The sequence below is a fragment of the Anthonomus grandis genome, chromosome 3 (assembly GCF_022605725.1).
Source record: "Anthonomus grandis grandis chromosome 3, icAntGran1.3, whole genome shotgun sequence".
Classification (NCBI taxonomy): domain Eukaryota; kingdom Metazoa; phylum Arthropoda; class Insecta; order Coleoptera; family Curculionidae; genus Anthonomus; species Anthonomus grandis.
In genome coordinates, this window is record NC_065548.1 from 24239267 (window position 1) to 24254089 (window position 14823).

Here is a 14823-nt window from a genome sequence, read left to right on the forward strand (position 1 = left end):
TTCAATTTCAATCTACTCAAAGGAGCATAACTTAGTCTAGCAAAACTAAAATGGAAATATTTAAGTGCTCGTAAAAATATTGTTTCATCCGTTAAAAGTCAACTGAATAACACGTCAGTTCCTTTTTCAAATAATATGAAGGTTCTTGGATTGACTTTGGATAGCTCTTTGCGTTTCAAAGAACATATCAGTATTCTGCTAAAAAGGTGTTATTCGAGAATACGTATGCTTCATGCAACAAATTAATTTTAAATTGTAAGACTAGAAAAAAAACTTACTGAAGCTTTTGTTTTATCCATTATCCAATATTGTTCGATAGTTTATTTTCCCTGTTTAAATTTACAGGCACAGTACCGTTTATAACGTGTTCAAAACACCTGTTGCCGATTTATTTTTAATTTAAGATAAGGTTGTAAGGTTTGATCATGTCTCTCAAGGCATTTATAATTTAAAATGGCTCAAAAATATTGTATTTATTTGTATTTAAAATTTAAATTTTTATTGTCCACATTTCTATACCGTTTATATAATACCCGAAGCTCCAAATACCTGTATGAAAAACTTTTACCTGGAAATCGAGTACAAGATCGAAATATTAGATAAAATACACTCACTATGCCGCACCATTCAACTGCTCTGTTTACCCATTCTTTTACATACAATATTTTACTTTTTTAGTTAAAATCCTATGTTTGATGACAGTTTGTATACATTTAAAAGAAACGTTAAAAATTTATTTTTCGAAGAATCAATGGGATGAGGGGACTGCTAGTTTATGGAAGTTGGTTGTTATGTTTATGGTGAACTATATTGTATAAGTATAGTTGAAATTATTATCTATTTAATTATAATATTTTTAATGAAGGTTAAGAGTTTAAGAGTAGCTTATAGCTAATCTTTGCCCTTATAAGCAAATAGGTATTAATGTAACATTTGCTGAATAAAAACATTTTATTATTATTATTCTTATTCATTATTATTTTCATTTTTTATTTTTTTTAGATTTACATTTAATGTGTATTTAGAGTAATAAATATTTAAAAAATAGTTAAATATCTGTTTAATACATTTTAATTTTTAACTTACTAAATACTAATTACTATTTGTGGATATAAGACATAATAAAGCTTTCTAAAAATGTTCGCAGCTTTGCGATTTTTTGTTGAATACGGCAATTAATTGTTTTATAAATATTAAAAGAAATGACAAATTCATTGTTGATATTAGTTAAAGAGATTTTATTATTTTTATGGGTATTCTTATTTACACTGTATATTCGTTATGACAGTCTTAAAATTAAACTTTTTGTTTTTGATTCCGAAAATAAGAAGAACTTTTTTCCATATTTACATTAAATTAATTTATACAATTTGTGTCCTAATAGTCTTTAATTCTTTTTTTCCATTATTATATTCATTTAACTTACCTTAAATATTTTGTTACTACTCTTAAATTTCTGTCGATAATCGTGAACAATGAGTTATATACTTTATATTGTTATTGACTTTTTAAAAAATTATAATTTTTGTACTACAATCCAATTCATGATAAAATGTATTTTTTTTAGTATATTGTGTCACTTTGGTAAATGTTTTTCCGAAATTAAATTAATTAGCAGGAAATAAACAAAACATTGTCAGAAAAAGATATAGTAAGCTTAGGTTAATATAAAAGACTACGATATTATTAGGATTATATTATAAAGTTACGTATAAGAATAACATTATTTTGTTATTTATTATTATTAAATTATTATTTCATTATTATATTATTTGTATTCGTTAATTTAATTTTGGACCGTATTATAAAACTAAAAAAGAGCAGTACTATGGCGTGACATACATTAACCAATTGTTTGTCTGCTACTTATGTTATCTAATTTTTTTATAAATAGCTTTGTGTTATTTCTAACACATAATAAATAACATATAACATAATAGCTTCATATACATATTTAGTTGGAACATTCATTACATTTAAACATTTTTCCTCTTCATATTTACCGGTACTGACTGTCTAGCATGGTTTTTTAAGGTCATTTATTTACATTGACAAATGAAATAGAATACTAAAATACAATTTAGTACAATATTGCTGCTTAAATACTTGCCATACAAAATAACCTTAGTACTGATAAACTCTATTAATTACGCATCAATGCCACCCTATGAGTACCTAGTAGTATTCTTGCGATTACAGACCAGACATACAGAACCAGGCCTTATATACAGTCCACTATAAAACAAACAAAACAAGTAGCACTACTAATTCTTCATAGAACTCGAATTATTTACGTATTTCATTTAGGTTTAATATTCAGGGTTTACAATACTATTTTGCAGATGCAAGAAAGACCCTTTTCTTAGAAGAAACTAGGCACCATCAGTAAATTGATACAGAAATCTTGTATTTATTTTATATCGCAAATCATTAATAAAGAGTAAAAAAAGAATTGGCCTCAATATTAGACCTTGAGAAACTCGAATATACTTATAAACTACAATTACTTATAAACTTTCTGATTTTGTCTGTAAACTTTTGGTTTTTATTTTTTTTTACAAATTGGTATTCTCTGAAAGATATCCGATTTTTTTTAATCCTTAAAAGACATTTTAATAAGCATCAAGTTATGCCAATTTATTATAATAAAACATACCGTATATCTTTTGTGATTTCCGCTCTACAAAAGGCACATAATTAATTAAATTTGTAGACACAAAACTAAATAAAGTTTCTAAACCTAATTTACAAGTTTATAGATAATTTATTGATATTGAGAATAAAAGTTATAATATATTAATATATTTATTATTTTTAAAATCTTTTCGGGGGAGAACTGCTGCCTGGCTTCTTCCACAAATACGAAGGGACATAATTATTTAATTGTACCACTGAAGAGTTCTTATGAACTATATTTACTATTTATCTATATCAAAAGACTACAGTTTGTATTGGCAACCAATTACCGTAATAAATAAAACTGACTTCTATAATATAAAATATGCCCATTTACTAGCTCCTAAGATGGGAAAAGGGAACAGCTACTTAAAATTGCATTTGTAAACTATGAGTAGTTTTTGCTGTCATAATACATACTTAATTTAACCTTATTTGCACTCACATTTACTTCTTGGTAGAAAACTTCAGTTACTTTTTACAGAGTAATTACAATGGTGCTTATGCTAACTCATTATTCTTTTATTAGCTTAATCTTCACTGCCGAATTTCAGTATCTAAATAAATATAAACAAAATTCTCAATGAAGCATTTCACAGAGACTAATAAAAATATATAAAAAAAAATAAACAAAAGTGTATGAAGTACAAAGTTCAACAGTTCAACACTTCACAATTTAAAGAAGAGCTTTTAATAGGTATAACCTGTACACCAAGATCAGCCCCTGATAATGAAATTAGTAATAAATAATTTTTTTTGATTAAAATAACCACTAAATATTGTATTTGCAAGTAGAAGTTTATTTTTGAAGTGAATATAATGATGAATATAATAGTGAATATAATATGAATATAATATAGCGGGTTAAAAAGGGTGAGGGTACTTTTGACTTCCAAAAATGAAAATCCCAATCCCCCTTTTCGTCAAGAGTCATGCATTTCGATGAGCTCACACATCATCATTAGACTCCTACAAAAGCTACGATGTTTACTGATAATGATTATTATAACCACAAAAGGACAAATAATCAGAGATTTTTATTTGGAAAAAGAAATAAAACAAAAAAATCTGCAATATATCACCGTGATTGTTAGCTTAAAAAAGTAATGTTACTAGATGTGACGGGCTTAAAATAGTATGAGGCTTTGTAATATTTTCATTGTCAATTCTTGTATTTACGTTGTATATTATTTCAAGAAAGAAATGGATTATTTAAATATTTTGCAAGCGTTTTTACTAGGTAAAATTGTGTTTGTTGTATGTCAATTAGTATAGGAAAAAGGTTACTTTTTATTATATGTTTAAAGCCTCATAAAATATATATAATGTAGAAATATTAAAGTAATATTTTAATATATATTATAAAATGTATGTCCAATTTGTGTCAGAAGCAAATAATTATGGAAAAATGTATATAGGTCATTAAAAATTGTAGAATGATCAGTGGTATCTTGAAACCGAAAAGCAAACTAAAGATGTTGTTTAAAAAAGTTATTTATAGTTTTTTCTTAAAAACCTCTTATTAAAACAGTAGTATATTTTAAAACTAAAAACCGAATAATCATAAGTGCTCATTTAATATCTATATATTTATAAAAAATATATTTTTATATTTTTTGTGAATAATTTTTAATTTGATTATATGTAGAAAAACTTAAGTTAGTAGGTAATAAAATTTTTATACTTTAGGCATTTAAAGTAATTTTTTACTCATAATTGCAAGTAAATTGCTAACTATGCATTGCAATTATTATTATCTAGTTGTTTTCTATTTTTAATCGGCTGAATTTTAAAAAGGGATAACTGTTCTTTCTTGACAGTACTATAAAAAAAATCGGCACAGTATCACAGTTAATTTAATAAAACTTTAGTCAAATGGTGACTTGTTTCGCTTTACGGGCATAATAACACAACATAATGTTTGTGCATTTGTTTAAAGCAACAGTTAAATAAATAATATAGTCCCCATGTAAATTGATTTGGAAAAGACATACAATCTAGAGAAATATACCAATCTAGAAATATACGTCATTTTGTAAAAAAAAGTGTCTTATTTCGAATCAACTTTTCAATTAAACTAATTTTTAAATTTCGATGTGTAATAATCGCCTATTAAAATTATTTCCATATTTTTTTGGTGGTATTTTAATTTTTTTGGAAAAATATTCATAATTTTACAGGACTTTAATTTTAATATACAGAATATTTATAAATACGAAGTATAAAGGAAGAGAATCTTTCACCTATTTAAAGATTAAAGTTTTCTGTAAACGTAGATCCGTAAAACCTTCGTTGGAGTATTAAAATTTTAAACATGTATTTTTTTTAACTAGCAAACGGTAGTGCAAGTATTTATTTTTCTACTTTATTATTATCTAGCTTGAATTAAGCATGTAGCTTAAGAAATACAAAACACATTATTTTACATTTAAAATGATAATAAAAATCTACAGAGAAAGAGAGAACTGAAGTTCAATTTTACAACTTTAATCTATAAAAACAAAGTAAAAGAAGTTAATGCTGCTTGTTATAAAACACCAACGAGATACATGTGCTAAACGATAAGTCAACAATATGTCTGATTAATGTCAAAAGTCCAGGTTGACCACCGTCGGCCGCGAGTCGTCTCTCTTGCACAACGCACAAGCTGGCTAGGTGTGACGGAGAGAAAATATAATCCTATACTATCTATAAGCGTCTCTAAAAGCAGTAGCGTAACATAAATTACATCATTAAAAATAATACAAAACTTGACAGGAAGTATCATTTGACTCTCTTTTTTAACCCCAAAACAGTTTTGCCTAGTTATTAACAATTGAAAGAAATCTTCACGAAAACCAATGTTTAAATTTAAATATTTAAAATTCACTTAAATTTTAACATTTACTACTGACGTTTTTTATCTTTTAAAAAAATCTATGTAGAGTTCTAGACTAAGTTCATTTTATCTTTCGAAATTCCAAAATTCTTTTTTTTTGTACGGGGTGATTAAAATCGTTACTCAAATGATATTTTCAAATTAATTTTGCGCTATTTTTTTAATAGAACACCCTATATCTACTAACGCGCTGTGATAGAGCATTCTTTGATCTTCAATTTCATAGCAACAAGTTTGCCTTTATCTCTAACCGTTTTCTTAAAATTTGTTCTTAAAGAAAGAATTATATGTATTTTTCATAAATATGAAATATATATATTTATCATAAGATCTTTTAACTGCACGAATCATAGCAGTCGAAATGCGTCTAAAGAACTGTTGAATGGAGCGCATATCTTCATCTGTCCTAGTTATGGGTGCAATATGAAAAAGTTTAGATTAAACACTTCCTTATAAGAAGAAATCCAGAAGCGTAATTCCTGTGACCTAGGAGGTCATCCAGTATAAAACTTAATAAATATATATACGAAAGTTAATTTTGATAATTAACCTAGCCTTCCAATCCATCTATTACCAAATTGGTGTGTGATATGTTTTCTGACATTTGCAATGAAGCGTAAAAAATCCTCTCCTAAGACGTTTAGAAAAATTTCTTCTATTACGGGGTCTTCAAAAAAGTATGGACCAATAACAAAATTATGTACTATTTTACTCCAAAAATTAATTTGTATTTTTCAAAATCATTTTTTCGGTAAGGTTCTTAAAACTAAGCATGATAGAGATATTATTTGTTTGTTTTAAAACATTTTCCCATGGACAATGTCAATATTTCTAAGGTCTTATATATTTGTCTTACACTAACTTTCGGGTTTTCTACAACCGACATGCAATTGATTCTCCTTATTTGAAACGAATTTTGTTCCAGTTTGTTTTTTGTATGCTACACTTCCAGTACGCTCAAATCATTCTTTGAATTTCTTCAACACTATCATTAAGATGTCGGTTATTAGGAAATATTTCCTAATAAACTCTTAAAGCCAAAGAAACAGTTCCCAAGGCATTCACCGACAACGTAAATCATATTTACTAATTCTCTGGTAAATATTTTAATTGGCATACGTCACACAACAAAGAATATATGAATTATGGGCAACTTTTTACATGTAAGAAAAAAATTCTTACTTTTAAATAAGATAAGCATTAGGAACTAATATTACTTGTTTTTACTACTAATATTTTATTAGGGCGATTACAACTATTGACTTTTTCTCTTACTAAAAATTGTCCGAAATAGAAATAGAATAGAATAGAGTAACAAAGTGCTTGTCTCTCTGATTCCATAAAATATCTATTAATTGTTTTTCGTAATAAGTTTCATAATTCCTATGAAAAATATGTATTATTTTTCCTTTAAGAATAAATTTAGAGAAAACGGTTAGAGATAAAGGGAAACATTTTTATTTGGTGGCATGTGGTATTTAACCATGCAGCCAGTTACAATTTTTGATTTGCCATTTTTACGTATTGCATATTTCTAACTACTCTGATAATTGATTTTAAAATACTCTTTATCTTTTATTCAAATTATGCTTTTTTTTAATGCTAGATATATCTAATATATAGGAAGGTTCTTAGCTACATTATGCTATGCTAAGATATTTAAGACAGTGAGACACACTTCACGCCACTGGGGTCTGTCAGGGCGACTTAATGCGATACAAGGGTATTGACCATGGAAACATAAGGGAATGAGACTTGGAACTAGGATAACTATTCTAATTAAAAATCTAAACTAAATACTAAGTCTTACATTTCTAGGGAAGGTAATTAGATAATTAAATATATTTGCATTTTCTTATGGTAATAAATGCATAATATTAAATAGACTAGCCATTTTACATTCCACGCGTAAATTAACCACTAGCATCTCGATTTCTTGAGTATATTTTTTAAATTCAAAAATGTGTGATTTAGATTACTTGTAACATTAAAATTTGTGCACAGATCAGTAGGTAATACTTTAATTTTATTGAGGTGTGCTGGGTAGCAAGCATGTCTTAATTTCATACGAATTATAGTTGTTTTAAAATGCCTTGGCACATTTTGTTCACTATGCCTGGCTGGAGATTCTTTGCTGATTTTCTTTCTTGAAATATTTTACCAAATTTCATTGCACTTAACATTTGTATTTTTCCTAATTATTGCGTTTATATCAGTGAGACAAGGAAGATCAGGTATGTAGTTGCCGACAGCAATACTATTTTTGGCTAAAAAATCTACCAGCCTGCAAGACCTGTAAGACCAGTATGAGCCTTAACTCATAGAAATGTTACTTTTTTGTTAAAAACGGATAAACGGCGTATAAGTTTTTTATTTTCTCATATTATGGGGTTAACTTTATTAGACAAATCATACTTCTTTTCAATGCTCTGAAGAATAGACATGGAGTCCGATAGGATAACATAGTTTTTGTTACTATCTTGTAAGGCAAGTTTAAGTACCTCTCTAAAGGCAATTACCTCAGAAGTTAATATGCTATTTTTGTTAATTCTAAACTGATATTGAATGTCTAAGTCTTTTCTATTGCTGCTCCATTGCCTTCTTCACTCTTTGATGCATCTGTATATATATGTTTATTCTTATCATGCTGTGATTATTCTAATTTAAGTATGTTTTTATTTAATATAGAGCTTTTAGTAACCGAAGGGTGTTTAACCACGCATATTTCAGCAGCGCAGAAATAATCAAATTTTGTTAATTCAAAGGGTACAATTAAATCTAACATTATTCATCCTTTAGCCAATATTTATTTGTTAAATCTTGAATGTTTAATTTGTTTACCTCATATAGAAGATCTGTATTTAGGAATTTGTATTTAATAAGGAACATAGCCCTAAGCATGCTTTGGCGCAAATAAAGAGGATGTTCCAATGCTTCAACTAAAAGTGCCCGTGTAGGGGTAGAACGCATAGCACCTAAACTAATGCGCAGAGCCTTATATTATATGATATCTACTTTCTATAATAAACTATTGGGAGCAGAACCATAAAGACAGGATCCATGAATTAAACATATCATTATTTGAGTAACGTTTTTAACCACCCTAAATAAAAAAATTAAATTTGGAATTTCGGAGGATAAAATAAATTTAGCTAAGGAGATTTTTCAAAAAGATAAAAAAACGTCGGTGGCAAATATTAAAATTTAAGTAAAACATTAATTTTCGTAAAAATTTCTTTAAATTGTTAAAAACGAGAAAACATCGCATTTTGGGGGAAAACTGTTTAAGGGTTAAAAAGAGAGTTAAATGAGACTTCCGTTTCAGAAAAAAATATAGGTGGTTTCATTAAAAACAAAATCAAATTAGGTACCATGCTTTTTGGTATACCTTGTATCAGCCAAACAAATTTTAAAAAATAGCACCTCTAACTCAATTAACATTCCCCCTATTTAAGGTTTCTTCCGTTTCAAGGTTTATCCGCAATCGAGCACCGCGATATTAAATGGACTGCTAAATTACATAAGATTTTGTTTTTTTATTTTATTTAGAAACCATTTGTTTTTATGTTACTTTTTTCGTGTTTTCGATCCTTTTTTAAAAAAAATAATTTATCTTGTGTAAACGAATTTAGCAACCTAACATTTTTTAACTACAGAGTGTTTGCGAAAGATCGAAAAAACTCGAAACTGGAGATACTTCAGACTAAAACATGTGAATTGACCCAAACATACCTTAGTCCAAAAGTTGATAATTTGCGAATAAGGAAAAATAGAAAATAAAATTGTATCAACTATTAACTTTTGAGCTAAGGTATGCTTGGGTAAATTTACATATTTTGGTTTATTTAAAGTATCTTATTTAAAAAAAAAAAAATACTATTCAAAGTAATCAAAAAACATTATTTAAAGTGTAGGTGTATTTAAGAAAGATCTTACTAAATTATCTACTTATACTAATATTTCTATGATTTTAATCAATATTTATATAAGTAGTAAATTAAAAATTACTTACTGTTCGATGACCCGGATGTTTAACTCTACAGGTTAACATAGCCGATTGCCCCACGACAGCCGAAATATTTTTCGGTCCAATATCATCAAAGTATGGTTTTTGCGGTTTTCCTGGCATCGCAAACGTGTCTATTGATTTCGATTGAGGTGACTCTGAGGGGTTTTGCGAGGAACCTGAAAGAAAGAGGAAAGTTTGATTACGACAGTAATTAATCACTGTTTGTCGTAATTGCCGTCGTTTTTATATTGAATTAATTGGCGAGGAAATGAGCAAAGCTAAAATTACTTTTATTAATTGAAGATGTCGTTAAAAGAAAACCGCGTATCGGTTTTGGTGTGCGAGCAATTGATTGTTATTGTCTCAGTATTTTTTAACAAAAGGAGAAAATTGCAAGTTAATTTTCGTAATAGAATCATATATTGGTCCTTTGTCGAAGTGAAAAGCTGCTGTATTATCAAAAAAAGGTTTATTTAAATTTTTTGCAAATATAAATACAAAAACAAATATTTGGAAAAAACATTTAAATGTTTTTTCTAAATTAAACTTTTCTCGCTTACTAAATGTTTAAACCAGCATCTAGAAAGTTTTGTAATGTATAAGTCATAAATTTCTGCATAAGTCCTATAAGAGCCCGGTGTTTTTGTGATTTATGGGAATGGGATCATCGCCTGGTAATAATTAATCAAAATTGGAATAATTCATAAGCAAATCATGGAACTTTTGTTTCAAAAATTCCTATGCTGAAAAATACGCAAAAAATTAGAAAAACTCATTTTTAGAAAACTACTACGGGAAAATTATAGCCTTAATCATTAGAATTTAAATGTCTTTATAATAAGACTTGCATAAACTATTGAAAAGATCGTTAAAAATTTTAGGCCCAATTTTAGTAAAAATGGCAAGTTTAAACATTTCCAAAAATTCATATTTCCTTAAGATCTACTTAGATCTCATCTGGATAAGTGGATATCTCATCTGGAAAAAAAATAGGATTTTTTTAAGTCTGATATTTTGCATTTCATGCAGTAATAACATATTTCATATGTTTTACAATATATGTTTACATAATTTTTACAAAGGTCGATGAATGTCTTTACAATGCAATTATATTTATTAATAATAGAGGAAATTATCTTACCTTTCACTTTGCTTTTCAAATGATTGCAGCTATTTCTAACTAGGCAAATATGTGATAGGTAATAAAAAGCAAATCATGTAGTTTCATTTCATGAAAATTAATTGTGATATGGTGGGAATATTTTCTGCTTAAATAAGTAAATAAAATCGTACGATTTCATGCTTTGAAAATTGACAAAGATCGATGAACAAATTACGGGACGGTTTTTTTTACCACTAACCAAAATTTTTTATTTTTACTCTCGACACGTGTTTCGCTAACGATGTTAGCATCTTCAGGAGAAAATGAAAACTAAACTAAAACTACCTACAAATGGTCTAAATGTAATAAAACATGGCCGACCAAGTCTTAAACACTAACTAACCTATATAATTGGCTGTAAGGGATGGGGCCTTTAACCCTGTTAAGAATGTTTTTTTAATTTTTGAATATTGCTAAACTTTCGTATGCCTCTAATTTTCTATTGTTAGTAACTGGTTTAAGTAATTTAGGAAAAAAACAGCTACAAAGTGAACAGTATTTCAAACATGTTCAGCCAAACTCGACTTTTCAACTCGTTAATTGATCTTCTAGTTTGTTCTATGTATTTTTTATTAATGTAGTTCCAATTAATCTTATAGATCTTGGATTTTTCGTTGGCATTTATTTTATCTTTTGGGTTTCCTAAAAGATTTCGTAACTTGACCGAACTTTGATAGACCATTCTTAGAAGTCTTTGTGAACTCTATCAAAGCCTCTCGTCAAGATAGGATCATATGGTATTGCAACGAAAGTTTTGCTTACTTTCATCCTTTTGAAATGAGGTAGAGTTTTTTAAATTAACTTTAAATATATGACTTCTAATCAGCTAATCAATATTCTTAGATGAAAAACAGTTATTGACTTGTTCTCCAAAATTAACAATATTGTATTTGCTTTTGTCGAACACGGCAAATACATCATCAACATATCTTAACCAAATTCGTGAAAAGTATTTTTGGCATTTAACTCAAAACGGTTCATAAAGAGCTCTGCTAGGAAGGAAGAGAGGCAATTACCCGTGGCTGTTTCTTCCAGTTGTTCATAGTATGAGTTGTTATATTGGAAAATGTTTTGTGACATGCAAAGTTTTGTTAATTTAACTATTTCTTGAATATTATTAAAACCATTACTTTCCCGAAGTTTAATTAAATATTACAAAGTTCCTAGTATAGACATGCCTGGGAACAAAGAAGATATATCGAAAGAAACAAGATTTTCATTAGAATTAAATTGTTGGCTTTTGAAATAAACTGTTGGCTGTTTTTGACTGAAAAACATTTATAAGGTAATTTTAATATCTTAAATTGCTTAACTAAGAACTTTTAAATAAGTTGGAGATCCCATAGTGAAGATAATTGGTCTCATTTTATTGCCAGGTTTATGGATTTCTTGTAAACAATATAATTTTGAAATTATTGGGTTTGAAAGTTGTAACTTGAATTTTTCTGAAGAGGAAATAGGGTTTTTGCATTCATCATTTCGCACCTTCGGTAAGACAAGGGCACAATTGTCAAAAATTCGAAAATTTTGTTATGTATGCCAAAATGCTTTAAAAACTCACCTTCACTTGGGGGAACAAAGGAACTTCAAAGAAATTCATTGGTATAACGCCAGAGGACAGCAGTGCCTTTGTCTGATTGGTCCATTTTTATGCGCTTTGGCGCGACAAAATCTTTTTGGTCAGTTGCCGCGTCACCTGTGAGTGAAGTGATGCCGTGTTCTGCTTTTTGTTTCTAGTGAGACAAAGTCTCATTTACTACAATTATGGCCATTTTATGATCTTATATTTGGAGGAAGAAAGACGTTCAAACAGTTGTGACTTTGTACTTCTAATATATTTTGAATTTTGTAGTTTTAAAAACAATTGTGGTCTTTTTATTCTAATACTGGTTTCATAAATTTGTCATAAAAATACTTACGGCTTTGTCGTACCAATTTCGTTTATATTTTAATAGCCTCATAAACAATTATGGCTTTTTTGTTCCAAGAGGTTTTTTATAAAGAAGATATTAAAATAATTGTGGCATTTTGGTTTTATTTTTTTTTTAGTTCTTATACGGACGAGATACATGACTTTCAAAAAAAAATCTGAATAAACACTTAATAATAAAATGAGTAAAAATCTGTAGGCGCAACGAGAAGAAACAATTATTTCTGTAACTATTTTTAAACCGGAAACCTGTTTACCTAAATATCGACGTTTCGACTTATATTAAGTCATCCTCAGGACACTGAAATGGATTCAAGTAATTACAGAGATAAAGCAAAGTAATTTCAAGTACATAAAAAACACTTTTAAAATAAATGTTCTTTAAGTTACAAAAATTAAAACAACAAAAAACAAAAACCTCGACACAGTTAAAATTCAGGTACAATCCGTTAAAAAAAAATTTTATAAAAAAAAAACAATATAAAATTATTTTTTTTTACATTATACATTATACATTACACCTCTTACCTAAGTCTAGGTTTCTTAAGTTAAAACACATTTATAATAGGAGCGTAGAATTATTTTTAACATGGGTTAAATTGTAGGTGTTATTGTGGGCAAACTAGAATCAACAATAAGCCAAGAAACAAATGTTTTTATTCTTCCGAGCGTTTATTTATTTAATTTTTATGATTCAATGTTATGTTGATAAGTTAAGGGTTGGTAGATAAGGAAGATGTATGTATCTATATGTTCAAAACCAGAAACTTAATTTGTTAATACACTGTGTGATCTAAATTTGGGACACACAATGATCCGAGTGCTGTTAAAATCAAATTGGTGTTGTTGATTGAAGAAGTGTTCTGCTAGAGCAGTCTTTCCAGATGCTGCGTAGTTCGTTGGTTTTACGCTTCTTTCGTGTTCGCTAATTCTGGTTTTTAAGTACCTGCCCGTTTGACCCACATACAGACCTTGGCAATCAGAACAGGGTATTTTATAAACCACGCCACTTTGTAACTCATTTGGTGTTTTATCTTTGAGTTTTGAGAAGTATTTGTTGATGGTATTTTCATTTTTGAACGCTATTCTGACTTCATCATCAGGAACAACTCCTGATAGCCTTTCAGACAAACCTTTGACATAACGAATTTTTGCAAATTTATGATTTTGGTTTTCTTTGACTTTAATAGGTGTAGGGTTATTGTTTAGGATTTTGTTTAATAGTTTATGAGGAAAATTGTTTTTTAGTAAAATATCTTTAATTTTGTTAACATTTTTTTTATGAAAACTGGAGTGAGATAAGGCTATTGCGCGGGATTTTAGGTTGTTAATTATGTTTAATTTTTGTTTAAATGAGTGATTTGATTGGTAGTTAAGAAATCTCTCAGAGAAAGTGGGTTTATGATACCAATCAGTGATGATTGTATTATCTTCTGTTCTGATTAATAGAATGTCTAGAAATGTAAGTTTGTTATTTGTTTCACACTCTATAGTGAACTATAATTTAGGGTGGAAACTGTTAAATGTACTTTTTATGTTTTCTATTTCAGTTTTTGGAATACACGTGGCAATGTCGTCAACGAATCTTTTAAAAAATGGTAACCTAAATTTTATTTTCCCCATACAATATTTCTGTAATTCTGACATAATCAGATCAGAACATATAGGTGATAGACAGTTACCCACTCCAAGACCATAGATTTGTTTGTAATATATATTATTGAAAGTAAAATAACTATTTTCAAATACAAACTCTAAAAGACTTAAAAATTCTTCTAAAGGGATGTTACAGTGATCTCTGATAAGGTGCCATTTATTTTGGACTATATTTTTAATTAAATTAGTTGGTATGTTGGTAAATAAAGATATTACATCTTATGATATTAGAATAAAGTTATTTGGAATTTTAAAATTTTTTGCAATTGAGTGACTACTTCAAAGGAGTCTTTTGTGTAGAATTGATCTTTTTCAAATGCTAAGTTAAGTAAATTTGCTAAATATTTACTGAGATTATATATTGGAGAACCTACAAAACTTACAATTGGTCTTAGAGGAGCATTTTCTTTGTGTATTTTTGGTAAAAAATACATTTTTGGAGGCACTCCGTTATTGCATTTTAGTTTTTTTATTTGATCTTTTAAAAAGAAGTTTGATTTACACAAGTTTTC

General features: G+C 28.0%; 1 protein-coding gene across 3 annotated transcripts in view; it reads right to left on the reverse strand.

Moving 5' to 3' along the window:
- Positions 1 to 14823, reverse strand: part of LOC126734675 (lachesin-like) — a 768805-nt gene that overhangs the window by 193540 nt on the left and 560442 nt on the right. For all 3 annotated transcript variants that reach the window (XM_050438384.1, XM_050438383.1, XM_050438385.1), the window contains exon 3: positions 9567 to 9739. In XM_050438384.1, coding sequence (XP_050294341.1) covers positions 9567 to 9739 — 173 coding nt within the window. The remainder of the gene's footprint in view (positions 1 to 9566; positions 9740 to 14823) is intronic.